Raw genomic sequence first — 18,547 nt, 5'->3', positions numbered from 1 at the left:
AGAACCTATTGTATAACCTTTCAATCGCTATTAAGGCATTTCCATGATACATTGCTAAGTGCGTGATGCTCTGCCAAGGTCGCTATGTATATTGTTTTACTAACTGTTGCTGAGCATCTGTATGAGGAAACTGCAGTTAATCACAATTTGCTTTGTTAACACATTTTCCATATAATAATTTTCTATTTCATGCTCTCTGCAGCTTCATGTTTGATAGGATTCATTTACCAGTTATGTACGGTGTACACTGATGCTCCTGCTAACATGGTCACTGACATTTAAAGTGACTTGGTAAGTTAAAAAGCGCCCAGTATAGGTTCAAAATTTGAGAACAGCCCAGTTGGCCTGCTTGTTGGAAGTTCATGCCTGCCTTGGCTTTAGCTTCCAGCGAGTGTCAACCCCCTAAGGCAGGATAACACTGCTAAGTATTGCTCTTATAGTTCTCTGGTGAACACAGCAACATCCAGACTGTCTCCTGGGCAAACAGCAGACTACTGGCTTTCACCATACACCTTTACCAAGCTAATGCAGTCATCCTGTCTGTGAGAAAATCTAAATGGAGTCAACCACCAACGCTGCCAAAAGTGCATTGGAAAGACATAAGGTAGGAGACAGTGCAAGAAAGGATCACACCACCTTTTGTATCCTGCAGCAAAATAATCAAAAGGCTCGTTTGTAACAGTTAATAAAAATGGGCGTATATTAAGTGACGTTTTTTAAAAAGTTAGGTTGTCTTCAAGATGCTTATGTAAACAAAAATAGTTCTTTGGCAGGTACCCTTGCATTATTGTCATCATCATTTGCTGTCCAGTTACTATCAGCACAGGACAACATACAATGTTAACTGGTATTAACCACACAGAAGTATTCCTGATGTTATCATTTTAAAGCGCATCTGCCATTAATTTGAATAAACCGACAATATGTTCCTTGTTACACAACGGGGCACTGCAGTGGTACGGATCAATTCCAGAAGAGTAAACACTGTCAAACTCAGCAAATATGTATCAAGAAAAGCAACACATTTTTCAAAAGGTATTTGTAAAAATCCTTTATTAGTGCAATGTGTTGATTCTGAAGGAGAAACCAAATTGGACTTATCGGTGTCACACTAAAGGAGCCATGTTTGGACTGATCACTGTAATCTTGCTTTGGTCATTAATACAGCACAACAAATTTAAAAAGATGCTTTTTTTTTTTTTTTTTTTTTAAATCAACCAATCATGAATGTTCATGTTTAGTCTTCAATTACTAATACTAAAGTCTCCATGATTTTTAATACAGAATTACTGTGGGGAAAAGCAAGAATATTCTCTAGATCCAGAAACATGCAATAACTGGAGACATTTATTGTCTTTATCCTAACCCCACTACCCCCCCAAAAAAACCCCCAGTATAAAATAGGAAGATAAAATAAAGAAAACGCAAAACTTAAGGGACAGTATCCTTGTGCAAGAAAGGCCCCTCCCTCACACATCAAACATTGTATATTAGCAATTCAAATCCTTAACAAAAACTTAAGATTGATCATCAGCTGCAATTTACAAGTGTTTCAATACTTTATAAAATGTAAATGCCTTTTAGCAAAGACTTGGGATTTAGTGTTACGTCGGGACACAACCCAAGGCCAGCTTTCATGTTTATAAATGCCCATTAAAAAGAACATTCAAAATTCCGCTCCTTGCTCTACCTGCTTTCCTAAAATCCGCAGCATGCTATGTACCCTATGAGACATATTACATGCATTTACTGGCAGTGGAAAACTGGTTTCCTGACTATTAGGATCTGTATATGGATTTCCCTTCCATTGGGCTTAGATTTACCAGTTATGATGTCAAATTATCCCTCCCTCCTTTTCCTAGTTAAACAAATGCATGCTTCCAGCAGCGCTTTACCTGTATGCCAAAGGTTCTCAATATCTGTCCCAGTGAGCCTTACCCCAAGAGAAAAACTCCCAGAGCTCCCCACTTCCTATACAATTCTTCACCATTATTATACCTGTTGCATGATCAGAACTGTGGAACTTTTCTCGCTGTCCCTTTCCCCTCTGCTCTTGCCTCTTTTAGACCCACCTTTCCCCAGGAGAGGAAAACGAAAGGAAACAATAATAGCTTTTTGTTAAAGCTTTGGACTGCTTTTCAATGGAGAGAGAAATGCTCATTGAGAACCATTGCCATAACCAGTCAGTTTTGAGCTGATAGGGCCCGGTGTTGTACTTTGGCATCTGATGAAATAGTGCAGGAATCAGTTTTGTCTCAGATGCATGTGCCTGGCAGCTGCTGGTCCTCCATTTCATCCTTCTGCCCATCATCGTCCCCTGCCAAAGCCATTTGCGTATTATGTAAAGATCTTACAGTGGGCTTTGTTTTCACAGCATATTTACAGAAAAAACAATGCATACATTTTATTGATAAATTATCCACAAATACGACGATGCAGTTGAACAAACTGAACAATTCCATCCTGCAGCACAGGATACATGGCATAGAAGTGCTCACAGGCACATGTTTGAAGAGTACAAGCTAATATTTTTCACTTTCCTAATCCAAACTATTAAAATCAGAGTACGGCTAGAGAAGATTACTCAGTACTGTGCTGTGTTATTTAAAGCAGATCTTCATGGATGCTACAGGAAAAACACATTTTTAGAATCCAGTATGAGAGGTTTTTCAATTCAAATGCATACTAATTTTAAACACTATGAATCTTTATCTCATGGATATCTGGATAAATCGATGCATTTGTTCTAAATTACAATCTGATTATTTTTGCTTTGCAGTTTATTTTTAATGTAATTTTTGCTCTGAAAGAATCAATGCAGGCTCATTTTAATGAGTAGTGAAGTTCAGCACCGGCACAGGAGGATTAGACCCAAGTGTCACCAGTCAACGTTCAGGATCTTCTCAGCTGCTGCCAGAACTCTTTAAAGATTACTCCAAGCGCCCATGCCTTCACCATACGTCTATCTGCTGACAGTGCACGACAACGGGAAATAAAAGAGTGCTGTCCCATATGATTAGATGTATGAAGCAATGCCTTAAAGTTACTTATGTAACAGATTATATAGCAGCCAGTAAAAAATGAGTTAGTGCCTTAATGAATTTTTCTTCAACTACATCAAAAGGAAGATTGTTATATCTCAAGCAGTCATCTCCTGTAGTTCCTGGTGCAGGGGCTGACAATCTGATTAATTTGCATAGTTGGTTCTGCTGATATTCATGGTGAGGGAAGAGGTTAGGATGTCCTTATGAGCGAGGCCCTTTCCTCTGGAGTACTCTGAAAAGCAACAACAAGGTGTGTGAGCGCTCTTAAAAGGTAAAGTCACCTGGGGCCCAATTCTGCTAAATCTGGGAGGCATGCAGGGGTATTCAGAGTGAACAATGAACAAGCCTGCATTCCGTATTCAAACAAATAGGGTGGAAGGGTTGCCATGCATTTCTCTTTATTTTCATAAATCAGGGTTTACAAGGCTTGGAAGCCCTGTACCTGCTCTTGAACCCAGCATATATTATCATATCTGCCTCCTTTCAGAATCATCTTATTTGCCTTTTACAGATATGTGTCCCCTTCCAATGACATCAAGCACATCTGAAGATATAGCACAGTGGATATGATCAATGTGATCATATCACTAGGAGGAAAAGGCATGAAGCCCACCTACTCTTAAAGCAAGAGGCATATCTATATTTACTTCCTGACTCCGCAATTGATAGGAAAAACACTGAAAATAAGGCATTACAGCTTCACATGAACACACAGTGCCTCTTTCATTAAACCAATCCACAGACACAGATTTAGTTATTTTCTCCTTCTCAAGGAATTTCTGCAAGAAATCAGAATAAAAAAAATCTGAATCTCTAACTACATCCCTATGTCTTTTAGAATCTTCATCCGGCAGCTGCTGTGTTTTGCAAATAAAGCACTGGTCTTCCATTTCACATATCCTCCTCCCATCTCCCATCCCCTTCGCTAAAGGAACCCCTCATACAGGTGAATTTTCAAAGGAGTTATACATGTAAATGTAACATACTATCATAGCAATTTTCAAAAGCCATTTACCCATATTAAGTTCATTTAATGCAGGTAAAACCTATTGCTAATTCAATGGCATACAGTATATCGTAGCAATTTTCAAAAGCTATTTACCTGCGTTAAGCACATTTACTCATGTAAAACCCAGTTTTAAAAGTGTAAATGCTTTTGAAAATCAGGCCCATAAGTTTTAAAATTCTCATTCCAGTTCTGGCATGTTTCACCTCACCTCAGCTTTCATGAATATGCTCTCAGGACGAGACACAAAAAAACTTATTGCATCTCTCTTAGAAGTGACAATACTCCCTTCTAGCCCACACTCATTTTATGCTTACAGGAGGTGTGCATAACATCAACAAAGTGCAACATTCCCCAGACAACAGCACCATTTAATTCCTCCACAAAAAAAGAACAAGTTGGATCAGTCTATACTTCCAACATAACACAAAGGAGGCACTGTTTATAGTATTCTCGTCTTTCAAAACCTCTGCTAATTCACCAGTAAGCTCAAACAGTGCAGTATAAACTGTGGCTGGTTGAGAGGGAGGGGTTAGCATCAGTTTACTTGATTTCCTTCAGTGTACTGCCATTCCAATCAATAATGCATTCTACATCGCATAAAACATAAAAATTTGAAACACCGAATGTAGTTCAGTAAAACACACCCTACACAATTCAAATAAGTCAAACAGAAATAACAATGATATAGAACACAATCTTTGAGTAACAGTGGCATAGAACAAATGGAATTAAAAACAAGATCAGATAATCCACAGAGTTGTACTTATGCAATGGTCTCTTCATTAACATTCTTAGTCTGGTTTATGGGCCTATACAGAAAGCCATGTTTCACCGACTAGATATTAAAAGCCTGGCTAAAAAGTCCGATTTTGAACCCTTTTCTAAATTTCAGGCAATTAGATTTTAGTCAATTCTCTGGTGAGGGAGCATTGCTAAGAAGAGATGCTTGATAAAAAAAAACATCTCATATTCTCCAAACTAATTTCATATGGAGGAGAGATCATAAAAAGGCCCAACTGTATTGAGTATAAGTTCTAGATTGGGGTGGCCAACTCCAGTCCTCAGGAATCACAAACAGGAGATAGATATATTTGCATACAATGGAGACAGTACATACAAATCTATGTCATGAATATTTATTGTTAATATTCTGAAAACTAAGCCTATATGTGGCTCTTGAGGACCGGAGCTGGCCACCCCCTATTCTACATAGTTTGTAAAGAATAAAAAAGATTGAAAAGATATTTGAGGTTATCCCTCTATACAGATCTAATATAAGGCATAAAATTTTGAATTTAATTTTGTACAGAATAGGTAGCTAATGTAATTCTTTTAACAATGAAGTAACATGAGCATCATAATAGCAGGATGTATGCAGGCATGAGCGTCAGTGAGTGTCACAAGGATCAGTATATGTACTACTCTATATACATAGAATATAAAAAGTAAATAATTAGATACATTTTCTTAATACGGCCATCTCATTTTGGTTTCTCAGGTCCCTAACAGTTTATCTAGTGAAAACTGGAACAAATTCATTGAAGCAAAAAGTGACACAAATGTGGCTACAGAAGAGACAGATAAACAAACTACTAAAACCAACAGGCAGCTTCATACATATGAAAAGTGCCTAAAAAGGAAAAATTATACTGGAGATCTTGTCATTTATTCCCTAATGTCTTGGGTTTTTATTATGAAATCTTTGATTGTAATCTGACAAACCACATCTGCAGGTGCATACCTCGATCGTGTGTGTGTATGTGGTTTGCAAACAACTTTTTGAAATATCTTTACAAGAGTGTTAATGTCCTTTTGTGACTGTGTTTTCCCCAAACCTTCATTTATTGAATTTCCACACTGCTTACCCATTTTTGCTTCCCTTAGACCAGGTGGGGTTCAAACTCTGCTCCTCAAGGTTGGCAAACTAGCTGGGCTTTCAGGATATCCCTGAACAAGAATGTGCATAAGATCTGAGGCTACTCAAATTTATATAGACTCTCCCAGTCCCTGCTGCAGGGATGCTGAGCTTCCCATGCAGCACAGAATTCTTCCATGCCGAGAACTCATCTCGGGCTTTCTATCATGGCAGAGGAGGTAGAGAGTAGTCACTGGCATGTGAGTGAGGAATGGGAGCCGCTACAGGAACAGCCACCAGCAAAGCCCTTTCCATCAGCGGTAAGAGAGGATGAAAACACACCACCACAAAGACACCCCCCCCTCCACCCATCCCAAAAAAGGTATTGAAGTTACGAATACATGGCTTGTACTAGTCGACTCAAGTGACTGACCATGAAAGTAAATAGCTCAGCATTTTGGATACAATCTGTAAAAAACAGTTTCTCTTTCCATAGCGAATACCAGAGTCCATACCAACAAAGGAAAGAGATGGATCTGTGCAATAACTTTACACCTCTAATGCTGGCTTTTTTTTTTTATCCATGTTGGGTGAATCAAGAAGTCTCCACAGATACTGAGAGCCTTCATCAAGCCATCACATTCTGGAGGAGCAGCCTAGTGGTTAGAGCAGTGGGCTACAAACCAGGGAAGCCAGGGTTCAAATCCCACTGCCATCCCTTGTGACCTTGGGCAAGTCACTTCACCCTCCATTGCCTCAGGAAAAATACATGGGGGTCATTTACTAACCCATGGAAATTGCGCAATATTTTCCCTTGTGCAATAGTGGCCCCCTTTGCCCAGTGTCGCCATCTTCTTAAAGACCCCTTAATGTGTAAAAACTGCCCCCCCCAGGGATCCCCTGTACTCCCCATACTTATTTATTTACTCATTAAATAAATAATAAATAACTAAATAAATATTACCTATAGAGGCAGCCCACAAGTGATAAAAGTAAAAATAATAAATGTAGAAGTCATGTGGCGATGCCCCGTCCCCTACCCAAACCACCCACTTTCAAAAGATTTCCCCCCTCCCAGATCTCAATACAGCCCCCCCCTCTCATAGTAGCAGCCTGCATTACCTAGTAAGACTGCCGGCTGACACAATTTTGGATTGAGCGAGTGGCTGGCCCAGAGCCTAGGGGGCGCTCTGGGCCCCATTAGACCACCAGGTATGTCTGGGGGGGGGGGGGGATGGGCTAGGGTGGATCATGGATTTGGGACAGGGGTGGCAGGCGGCTACTGTGGTGGTGGTGGTGGGGGGGGGGGGGGGGGGGCGCCATAGTGGGATCCAGGGGAAGGCAATCTTTTGAAAGGGGGTTGGGTGAGGGGTGAGGCCGGGATGTTGCCAGCATCCGAGAAGCATTGGGATGTGTATCAGTGTCCCAAAGCCCCAGGAAAAGTTAGCTACAACTCCTGAGCTGTAGTTAACTTTCAGGAAAATAAACTGCTTATGTGTTTTGAGGCAAGCCGTGTTATTTTATATATATAAAAATCACTTAATAATCAGCTGCTCTGTATGCATTTGCAAATGTGTACATGCAAAGCAGTTCATTAACATTACACGTTATTCTGGATAAAATATGGAGGTAAGTTTAAAAGGAGTTACATATGTAAATGTAACATTACTATCATAGCAATTTAAGAAATCCATTTATGCAAGAAAAGTGCACTTGCACATCGAATATCTTCTAAACAATTCAATGGCATATATTTTAACAATTTTCAAAAGCCTATTTACATGGGTAAAGTGCATTAAAATATGTAAAACTCAAATGTAAGCATGTATATGCTTTTAAAATCAGGCCCACTGCGTTTATTTTGCGATAAACAGCATTTTTCATGCGATAAACACCTAACGTGGCTTAGAAAATATATCCCTTAGACTGCAGGACTTCTGAGGATAGGAAACACCTATAGTACCTGAATGGTGGAATATAAATATAAATAAATAAATACCACACTGGACTGTATTGCTAAAAAAAACATTAAGGGGAAGATTTTCAAATAATGTACGCTCGATTTTATAACATGTGCGCGCATGTTATAAAATCTGGGGTTGACGCGCGCAAGGGAGTGCACACTAGTGCACCCTGCGATCGCCAACGTCCGCGGGCTTCCCCCATTCCCTTCCCCCTAAATTAACCTTCCCACCCCTTCCCCTATCCTTTCCCCCCTAGCCCTACTCTAATCCCCCTCCCCCCAAAATTATTATTCCTGCGCAGGATACACGCTAACAGCCTGCTGCCACACGATCCTCCAGCACAGCAGCAAATGGCCGCTGTGCCGGAGGCCTCTGGCCCCGCCCCTGCCGTGCCCCCAGACCGCCCCGCCCCCGGACTGCCCCTTTTGTAAAGCCCCGGGACTTAGACGCGTCCCGGGGCTTTATAAAATAGGCCCGGCGCGCGTAGGGCTTTGAAAATCCGGCCCTAAATGCAAGGACAGCAGGTCAAGGCCAAGGCAGAAATGTATGGTCACATTTGCACGACATATGAAATAATAAGAGGTGAGAGCATCACAAGGTTTTCAACAAATCAAGGGCAGAGGTGGTGAAACGAGGGGATGCTATTATACAATCCAAATAATTAAAAAGAACAGATACCTGCCAACAATCCTTGGGAGCAGCGCCGGCCCTAAGGAAATCTCGCCCATAAGAGCTCCGCCAAATTTATTAATTATTTTTTTATATACCGACATTCGATCTGAGATATCACATCGGTTTACATTCAGGTACTATTGCATGATCATTCCCACTTCAGGAAGCAAGGAAACACCTGGCTCTTCAGCCTGGCCCTTAATGCCAAATATTCAACCGCCTCCACCCTACAAACCAGTTAAGCAGCTGAAACGTTCCTCTATGGATACACTAAATTAAACTGACTGCAGGAAGTGATGGACAGTGTTCTTGGGTGCTTCAAACATGCTGCTCAAACCTGTTGCTGAGACAATGTGTGCCGATTTAAACTCTGACCTTACTGTTGACTGTAGACATATATGCGAATTAATTTGAATATTTTAAGTGCAGGCATTACTAGTGATTTCATCTCGAACTGCGTATAAACGTTCTAAAATATGTATTACTAGTGAATGACCTACAGTTCAGTCCTTGCTGTGTACCTTCTCCAATTGTTAACTGCCACTACTAATCTCTGACTATATGAACTTTCTTATATGTTAAACATCTTATTCAAAAAGGCAGGTTTTAATTGAAATAATGAATACATATTTACTGAATTGTATAATAGTATCCCCACATTTGTACAGTGCCCATTGCCATGTTAAAAGTTACATTAGCCCATTAAACTCTTAAGCTCACTGGAGCAGTTTACAAACAATAGAAAGTTAGAAATTAAACATTTAGAAAGTGTAAACCAAGGAGGAAAGAAACTACAAACCTCTTCTTCCTTTGGTGACTGTTTTCTGCACGACAGCACAATGAAAATAATCCCAAACACAATTCCTAGAACCATGATCATAAAGGGGATGTTGGCTATCACGTTGGCCTTCAACAGGGCAGACTTCAGCTTTTCTGCTGATTCATCATCAACCAAAACGCTCTGAGGTAGAAGCAGACAGCCCATTATTAGTTCCAAGGTCTGAGAAGGTTAATAGGAAAGTAACAAAGCTGACTATATTCTCTGCATCCTGTGTAGTATTTCAGAGGCACACATTTATTCAAGGCAGTGTACTCTACATGGATGAGTTTAAAAAAAAAAAAAATCAAGATGTTCACCTAAGAGTTGAAGAGATTTTTGGATTAAGTATTTCCATCACTGGCTGAATTTGCACAAGGTATGCTGAACAGGGGTGTAGGGTGACTGCTGAAGTTTGGTGATGCACCATAAAATTTGCTGCTGTCAGGAGCCCTAGAACACAGTTCACCCTCCAACATTACTTTCGGGCCGATACAGTAAAATCGCGGGAGAGCGGGCGAGCGCCCGCTCTCCCAGCGCGCGCATAGGCCACTCTCCTATGCGTGCGATACAGTATTTTAATTTATTTAAATTAGGCCCGGCGGTAAAAAGAGGCGCTAGGGACACTACCGCGTCCCTAGCGCCTCTTTTTTGACGGAAGTGGCGGCTGTCAGCAGGTTTGACAGCCGACGCTTAATTTTGCCGGCGTTGGTTCTCGAACCTGCTGACAGTCACGGGTTCAGAAACCGGACGCCGGCAAAATTGAGCGTCCAGTTTTCAAGCTGCGGGCCTATTTCAATTTTTTTTTTTTTTAATTTTTTACTTTTTTAAACTTTTGGGACCTCCGACTTAATATCGCCATGATATTAAGTCGGAGGGTGCACAGAAAAGCAGTTTTTACTGCTTTTCTGTGCACTTTCCCGGTGCCCGGAGAAATTAGCGCCTACCTTTGGGTAAGCGCTAATTTCTGAAAGCAAAATGTGCGGCTTGGCTGCACATTTTGCTTTCTGAATCGCGCGGGAATACCTAATAGGGCCATCAACATGCATTTGCATGTTGCGGGCGCTATTAGGTTCGGGGGGGGAGGGGGGTTGGACGCGGGTTTTGGACGCGCTATTACCCCTTACCGAATAAGGGGTAAAGCTAGCGCGTCCAAATGCCGTCTAACAGTTCGCTCCATCAGAGCACTCTGTACTGTATCGGCCCATTTGTGAGCGCTACTTTCCGTGATGCAAAAAACCTATCGATTTTATGCTCACAGCAACCCAATCCTTAAGAGGGAAAATTAGCTAAATCCATCCCTTAAAATAATCACCTAATCTACTAACATCAGTTACAATAAAATGTGAATTAAAAAAAATATTTTCTGCAAGAACATTCAAAACATTTGCATCTTTCTGTAAGTAAATAAAATTAATAAAGCGCAAACTTGTTTAAAACAGAAATGAGAAAGAGGAACATACTGCCATAAAAGCCAGTGATAAGTACCATAATTTTCACAGCAAAATTCAAGTTACACAAGAACTGAATCTTTAAAATACAGACAAACCCTCATCAAATACAAAATAGAAATGTGCCACTCCTGCACCAAAGCATCTATCCCCAGCGACTTTGGATCTCTCCTGCGACTGAAGAATTGTGGAACTTTCACATTGCGAGAAGTAGCTAACAGGTCTAGAAATGGGAGACCCCAGCGATCCAGAATCAGCTGAAATGCCTCATTTGAGAGCGCCCATTCTCCTGGGTCCAGACTTTCCCTGCTTAGAAAGTCTGCTCTTAAATTGTCTTTTCTGCATTACACGAGGCTGAGATCATCTGGAGATGTAGTGCAGATCATTCTATAAGTTGATCTATCTTCTGCGACACTTGTTGGCTCTTGGTTTCACCCTGCCGATTTATGTAAGCCACAGTCCTTGCATTGTCCAACATTATTGGGACTGCTCGACCCTGCAGCCTGTCGCTGAACTGCAAACATGCAAGCCAGTCTGCCCTGACTTTCAAATGATTGATGTTCCAGAGAGAGTGTTCTGCATCCCAGAGCCCTTGCGCTGTCATCTCTCGACAGTGAGCTCCCCAGCCATAGGAGCTTGTATCCGTCATCAGTTCTAGCCAGTCCGATGGTAGTAGGGAAATTTCCTTCCTTATATGATCCGACTGTAGCCACCACTGCAGTTGGGAAGAGACCTTCATTGGCAGATGGAGCTGAACTGAATAGTCCAGAGACTGCGGGTTCCACCGAGACAATAGGGAGTGCAGAAGAGGATGCATATGCACTCACCCACAGTACCCCTTCCAGGGTTGCCACCATTAAACCAGTACCTTCAGGCAGGACCATAAAGTCGGGCACAGAGTATTCATCAATAGACGTAGTTGTACCATCAACTTCTGAATACGAGCTTCCGGCAGGAAAATCTTGCCTTGCTTTGTTTCGAACTGAACCCCAAGGTATTCCAACGACTGAGCAGGCTGAAGACTGCTTTGAGCAGGTTCACAACCCAGCTGAGCTCCTGCAACAGGGAGATCACCTTGCAGGTCACCAGGCGGCTCTCCTCCAGTGACTTGGCTATAATAAGCCAGTCGTCCAAATACAGGTATACTAGGATCCCATCCTTTCTCAACTCTGCTGCAACAACAATTACCTTGGAAAAGGTCCTGGGAGCAGTGGCCAGACCAAAAGGCAGTGCCTCAAACTGATAATGGTATCCCAGAACTGCAAACCGCAGAAAGCGTTTATGCTCTAGTCGAATGGGAATGTGAAGATAAACTTCAGACAGGTCCAAAGAGGTCAGAAATTCCCCCAACTGAACAGCCATTATCACTGAGCGCAAGGTCTCCATGCAAAAGTGTATCACCTGCAAGTGACGGTTGACACCCTTGAGATCCAGGATGGGACAAAGGGGTCCCTCTTTCTTGGGCACAACAAAATAAATTGAATATTGCCCCGTATTTTCTTGAGATGTGGGCACTGGAATCACACCCCTCAGACTGAGGAGCCTTGCCAACGTATTCTCCACTGCCTGCGTCTTCTGCGGGGACTGGTAGGGAGAGACCATGAACACGTCCCAGGGAATATTGTGAAACTCCAATGCATATCCTCCTTGTATCACCTCCAGGACCTACTGATCCAATGTGATCTCGACCCACCTCTTAAAGAAGAGCGAGATGCCTCCCCCTATCTCCTGCTCCCAGAGGTGGGTCGGCAAACCTTTACTGGGAGGCTTGGGAGGATCCACTACCCAAACCCGCACCCCTTCTGGGCTGTCTGGAACGAAAGGACTGAGACCTACCAAAAGGATGAGTCTTCTGAAAGGTCACCTCTCTATAGGGTCGAAACTGCTTGGATCCCCTAACACGATCTCTCACGTTAAAGTAGCATGACATCTGCTTATTATCCTCCAATAATCGAGGAACCAGCGATTCGCTCCACTTACTGGCCAGTTTCTCCAACTCGCTCCGAAACAAAAGCTAGCCTTTAAAGGGCAATTTCATGAGGCTAGCCTTGGAGATTGCATCGGCTGACCAATTTCTCAGTCATAACTGATGCCTGGCCGCTATGACTGAAGCCATCTCTCTGGCTGAGGGGTGGACCAAATTGCAGCTGCTGGCTCCATAACTTCCCTGGAATTCACCCCAGAGTCATCAACCTCTCAACCTCTTCAGAGAGAAGTAAAGAAGAGCAAGCCACCGGGGAACAACAAGAGGCTATTTGCAAAAGAACATAAGAACATAAGAACATAAGAAAATGCCATACTGGGTCAGACCAAGGGTCCATCAAGCCCAGCATCCTGTTTCCAACAGTGGCCAATCCAGGCCATAAGAACCTGGCAAGTACCCAAAAACTAAGTCTATTCCATGTAACCATTGCTAATGGCAGTGGCTATTCTCTAAGTGAACCTAATAGCAGGTAATGGACTTCTCCTCCAAGAACTTATCCAATCCTTTTTTAAACACAGCTATACTACCTGCACGAACCACATTCTCTGGCAACAAATTCCAGAGTTTAATTGTGCGTTGAGTAAAAAAGAACTTTCTCCGATTAGTTTTAAATGTGCCCCATGCTAACTTCATGGAGTGTCCCCTAGTCCTTCTACTATCTGAAAGAGTAAATAAATCATTGCCACTGCTTCAAATGCCTACTTAAGGATAGTTTTAATCCTCCTATCATGTACATCCTTCAAGGCTGCTCCTCCCTCCACAGGGATAGTCGTCCGCTTGGAGACTGCACACACAAGTGCATCACCTTCAGAAAATGTAAACACTCTCTCACCACTATATCCAGAGGGTACAGGATGTCCAAAACCAGACCTCCTTTGAAATCAGCCTCTAGGACACCCCACTCAAGATCAATTAATTCTTGAATGGCCTCCATCCCAGGTTAAAACAAGAGGCTTTATGCAGAGAAACCAAAATGGGATTTTTCTTTGCCTCAAATATGGAATCTGCCCCAGGGACTCCCAGCATTTTCAAGGTCTAGGAAATCAGGGCTGGCAGTTCATCTCTTTGGAAGAACCATAGCATAGTCCTATATGGTTCTAATCCTGGAGGAATGTCATAAGAACATAAGATATGCTATACTGGGTCAGACCAAAGGTCCATCAAGCCCAATATCCTGTTTCCAACAGTGGTCAATCCAAGTTACAAGCACCTGGCAAGTACCTAAACATTAGATAAATCACAAGTTACTATTGCTTATTAATTACCGTAATAGCAGTTTATGGATTTTTCCTCTAGGAATGTATCCAAACCTTTTTTAAACCCAGTTACACTAACTGCTGTTTCCACATCCTCTGGAAATGAATTCCAGAGCTTAACTATATGCTGAGTGAAAAAGAATCTTCTTAGATTTTTTTTAAATGAGCTACTTGCTAACTTCATGGAGAGCTCCCTGGTCATTCTATTATCTGAGAGAGTAAATAACTGATTTATATTAACTTGTTCAAGTCCTTTTATGATTTTGTAGACTTCTATCATATCTCCCCTCAGTCGTCTCTTCTCCAAACTGAACAGCCCTAACTTCTTTAGCCTTTCCTCATAAGGCAGCCGTTCCATGCCCCTTATCATTTTGGTAGCCCTTCTCTGCATTTTCTCCAGTGCAGCTATATCCTTTTTAGATGCAGCGACCAGAATTACACACAGTATTCAAGGTGCGGTCTCACCATGGAGCGATTCAGAGGCATTATGACATCCTCTGCTTTATTTGCCATTCCCTTCCTAATAATTCCTAATATTCTGTTTGCTTTTTTGATTGCCACAGCACACTGAGACGACGATTTCAATGTGTTATCCACTATGACGCCTAGATCTCTTTCCTGGTTGGTAACTCCTAAGACAGAACCTAACATTGTGTAACTTCAGCAAGGGTTATTTTTCCCTATATGCATCTCTTTGCACTTGTCCATGTTAAATTTCATCTGCTGTTTGGAAGCCCAATTTTCCAGTCTCACAAGGTCCTCCTGCAATTCATCACAATCCGCTTGAGACTTAAATATTCTGCATAATTTAGTGTCATCTGCAAATTTGATAACTTCACTTGTTGTACCCCTTTCCAGATCATTTATAAATATATTAAAAAGCACTGGTTATAGTACAGATCCCTGAGGCACTCCACTGTTTACCTTTTTTCAGTGTGAAAACTGACCATTTAATCCTACTCTCTTTTAACCAGTTTGTAATGCACGAAAGGACATAGTCTCCTATCCATGATTTTTTAGTTTTCTTAAAAGCCTCTCATGCGGGACTTCGAAAGCCTTCTGAAAATCCAAATACACTACAACTACTGGTTCACCTTTGTCCACATGTTTATTCACCCCTTCAACAAATGTAGATTTGTGAGGCAAGACCTCCTTTGGGTAAATCCATGTTGGCTGTGTCCCATCAAACCATGTCTATCTAAATGTTTTGTGATTTTATTCTTTATAACAGTTTCTCCTGCTGAAGAACCAGTTAGGGAAGTTCCAAAATCAGGCAACCCACCTGAAAAGTCTTTACCCAGATCTATATCCGGCTAGGAAGAACCAGGCTTAGTGAAATCAGAGGAAGATAATTCTCCCTGAGGTTCCAAACAGCGCTGGCAAAAGTGATGGGCAGTGCAAAGAGAAAGGAGCTTAGGTTTCTTAGATATAAGCGCCATTAGACTGGCAGCATGCTCACTGTGGCTGGAAGCATTTGTCTAGCTATTTTTTTTTTGGCATCCAAAAATTCTAGGCATCCAACCTAGGCGTCCCAATGCTTAGGCACCCAAGACATAGGCATCCCTAGGATAGGTGACGTGAAAAATTAAGTGCACAGCAATGCTCAACCTCTGTGCACAAGTAAGCGGACAGCCACTTAAGTCGCTGCTTAACTTGGATGCACAGACTACCAGACCTGCCTAAGCATCCAAAAATTGGATGCACAACTTGGACACACACAGTTAGATGCACAAACTGAACTGACAATCATGTAGAGGGCAGCCTAAAGAAAGCGTGTGAAATGCCGTTGAGACCACCATGCGGCATGCAGCCATAAAGCCTCAGAGCGGATCCTAACCTACAGAGGCTGCTCAACCCGCCAGGCTGCCCATGTCCCTTGACCTCCCAAAGAGCAGATGAACGCTGGAATTGCTCACTGAGCAAGGAGAAGGAGGAAGTCCTACAGCAAAAAAATCCCTTCTTCTCTATCTCTTTTTTTTTTTTTTTAATTTACCTGAGTTCAGCCTTACTTGGCTGAGCACAGAGACGGTTTCCAGTTGTGGGGAGAGGGTATTTGCCGTCACCGCCACACTCGACTTCCTGTACCTGCTGCCTTTCAGCTGCTTAACAGCTAAGTCCATGCCAGCTGAAAAACCAGTTACCAGACCAAGGCACTCATCTGAGGGACCACGGAAATTATCTCAGGAATTCTCAACTGGGGGAGAGTCCTTTTGGTATCACTGCAGGAGAGCGGAACAAATTTGTTTTCCTTATTTCTCCTTTCTTTTAAATCAAAGCAATCCCCAGTAGGGAGATGCATGTCCACCATCTGCTGGAGACGGAGAATACTGGCAGGCTGATGTCACTGCAGGGGCATATATATACTGTGACAGTTTACTCCGTCTCCATCTGCTGGTAAAGGTGCATAACCCACTTGTTCTGAATTCATCTGACTGGACACTAAGAAAGTTTTAATGTTATAATAATGTTTTTTTTATGGACTGCTAAGTTTTGTTTTGTTTGGATTTTATGAATTTACTTATGTGATCTGCACTGGACATATGTGATGGAAGACGGAGAATATAAAAATGTTTAAATAAATAAATGCATAGATAGGATCTATTACATGGTGAGATCATGCCTCAATGTGCTATGGTTTGTAGATTTTGACAAATGTACTTTTTGGAATTGAATGACAGAATATTTTCAAGTATTCTAGCAAAACGATGTGAGGAAGAGAATCAGGATACATGCAATAATAATGGAGCAATATCACAAGCAATATTATGTATTTAAATTTGTACTAAGAGGCAGACTTAAGTGCATTTTTCTTGAAGAAAAAGTTAATGTTGGTGATGAATAGTTTAAATATATAACAAACAAAGATATCTGGAAGCAAGAGAAACTTGATGGAATTACCAACTGAAAGAAGGTGGGAAATGGCTGGAAAAAAATTAATATAGTTTACTAAAATGTTTGAGAGACCTTTAGCTCTGAAACTCAAATGGCAAAACAACAAAAGGTAGTTGTAAACAACGGGAAGGGTTAAATGTTGTATCAGACTAAAGAAATATGAAATATAATTGTTGATTTCTATAGGCAACTATATTCAGCCAAAAAAATAAATTATTAGCAGCAGTTGGAATATATTAGATTTTCCTGAAGGTATTAATAAAAGTGTGGATAAGGGTGAGCCAGACTATAAAGTGCATCTGGATTTTCAGAAGGGAAATTAAAAGTCATGGCATAGGACGCAATGTCCTGTAGTGGATTGGTAACTGGTTATAAGATAGGAAAAAGCAAGACGGTGAATTTTCCTAATGGGGAAAGGGATCTATACTAGCCTTGCTGCTATTTAACATATTCATAATTGATCTGGAAAAGGGAGCAATGAGTAAAGTGATCAGATATGCAGATGGCCATACTATTATTCAACGTTGTTAAAACATAAGCAGACTGTCAGGAATTGCAGGAGCACACTGCAAGACCGGGGACCTAGGCATCTAAATGGCATCCTAAATTTAAGATGGACCCCTGCAAAGTGATGCACGTGGGGAAAAATAGGTACACGACGCTGCATTCCATACTGGGAGACACCATAGAGAAAAAGGATCGTGGAGTCATTATGGACAATACATTCAAGTTCACTGTGTGGTGATTTTATTTATTTGAGTGTTTTATATACCATCATTCCATGTGGTAATCACTAGATCACAACATCCTAACATTTTGACTATTTAGAAGGGAATGGAAAATCAAATGGAGAATACCATAATGCCTCTGTATCAATCCATGCTGTGATTGCGTCTTGAGTAATATGTACAGATCTGGTCACGCCAAACGATAAAGAGAATGAAACGGTTCCCTTATGAAGAAAAGCTAAACAGGTTTGAGCTCTTCAGTTTGGAGCAGAGAATGAGATAGGATATGATAGAGGTTTATAAAATTATGAGTTGGATGGAACAGGTAATAAGGAAAGGTTATTTACTCTTCCAAATAGTATCTAAGAACTAAGGGGCACACCATGAAACTAAGAGGTAGCAGATTGAAAACGAATTGGAGAAAGAAAGCATTTTTTTTTTTTTACACAATGCACAATCAAGCTGTGGATTTTGTTGCTGGAGGATGTGATCAAGGTATCTGGCATAGCTGGGATTAAAAGGAGTTTGGATCAAGTTCCTGGAGCAAAAGTCCATAAAGCATTACTTGCCAAGTAGACTCGGGAAAGCTAATGCTTATCCCTGGGAGTGAGCATCAAAGAATGGATCTACTGTTTGAGATCTGCTGGGTACATGTGGTCCAGGTTAGCTGCTGTCAGACACAAGATAGTGGGCTTGATGATGGTCCTTAAGTCTGACCCCACATGGCATAAGTTATCTTCCTATGTTCTAATATCTCATTACTTTTAAATTTCCTAATAAGACTCTCATTAAGGATTTTGTCAAATACCTTTTGAAAATCTAAACACACTTTATCAGTTGACTCATCATTATCCACATGTTTGTTTATACCTTAA

General features: G+C 41.4%; 1 protein-coding gene across 1 annotated transcript in view; it reads right to left on the bottom strand.

Moving 5' to 3' along the window:
- Positions 1–1,155: 1,155 nt before the first annotated feature.
- SCARB2 (scavenger receptor class B member 2) overlaps positions 1,156–18,547 on the bottom strand; it is a 180,997-nt gene continuing 163,605 nt past the window's right edge. The window contains exons 11-12 of the mRNA XM_029599909.1: positions 9,344–9,505; positions 1,156–3,276 (exon numbers count right to left, since the gene is read on the bottom strand). Coding sequence (XP_029455769.1) covers positions 3,235–3,276; positions 9,344–9,505 — 204 coding nt within the window. The 3' untranslated portion in view covers positions 1,156–3,234. The remainder of the gene's footprint in view (positions 3,277–9,343; positions 9,506–18,547) is intronic.

This window comes from Rhinatrema bivittatum, chromosome 1, assembly GCF_901001135.1.
Source record: "Rhinatrema bivittatum chromosome 1, aRhiBiv1.1, whole genome shotgun sequence".
Classification (NCBI taxonomy): domain Eukaryota; kingdom Metazoa; phylum Chordata; class Amphibia; order Gymnophiona; family Rhinatrematidae; genus Rhinatrema; species Rhinatrema bivittatum.
The sequence above is the reverse complement of the archived record's forward strand: the minus strand, read 5'-3'. Positions and strand labels throughout refer to the sequence as shown.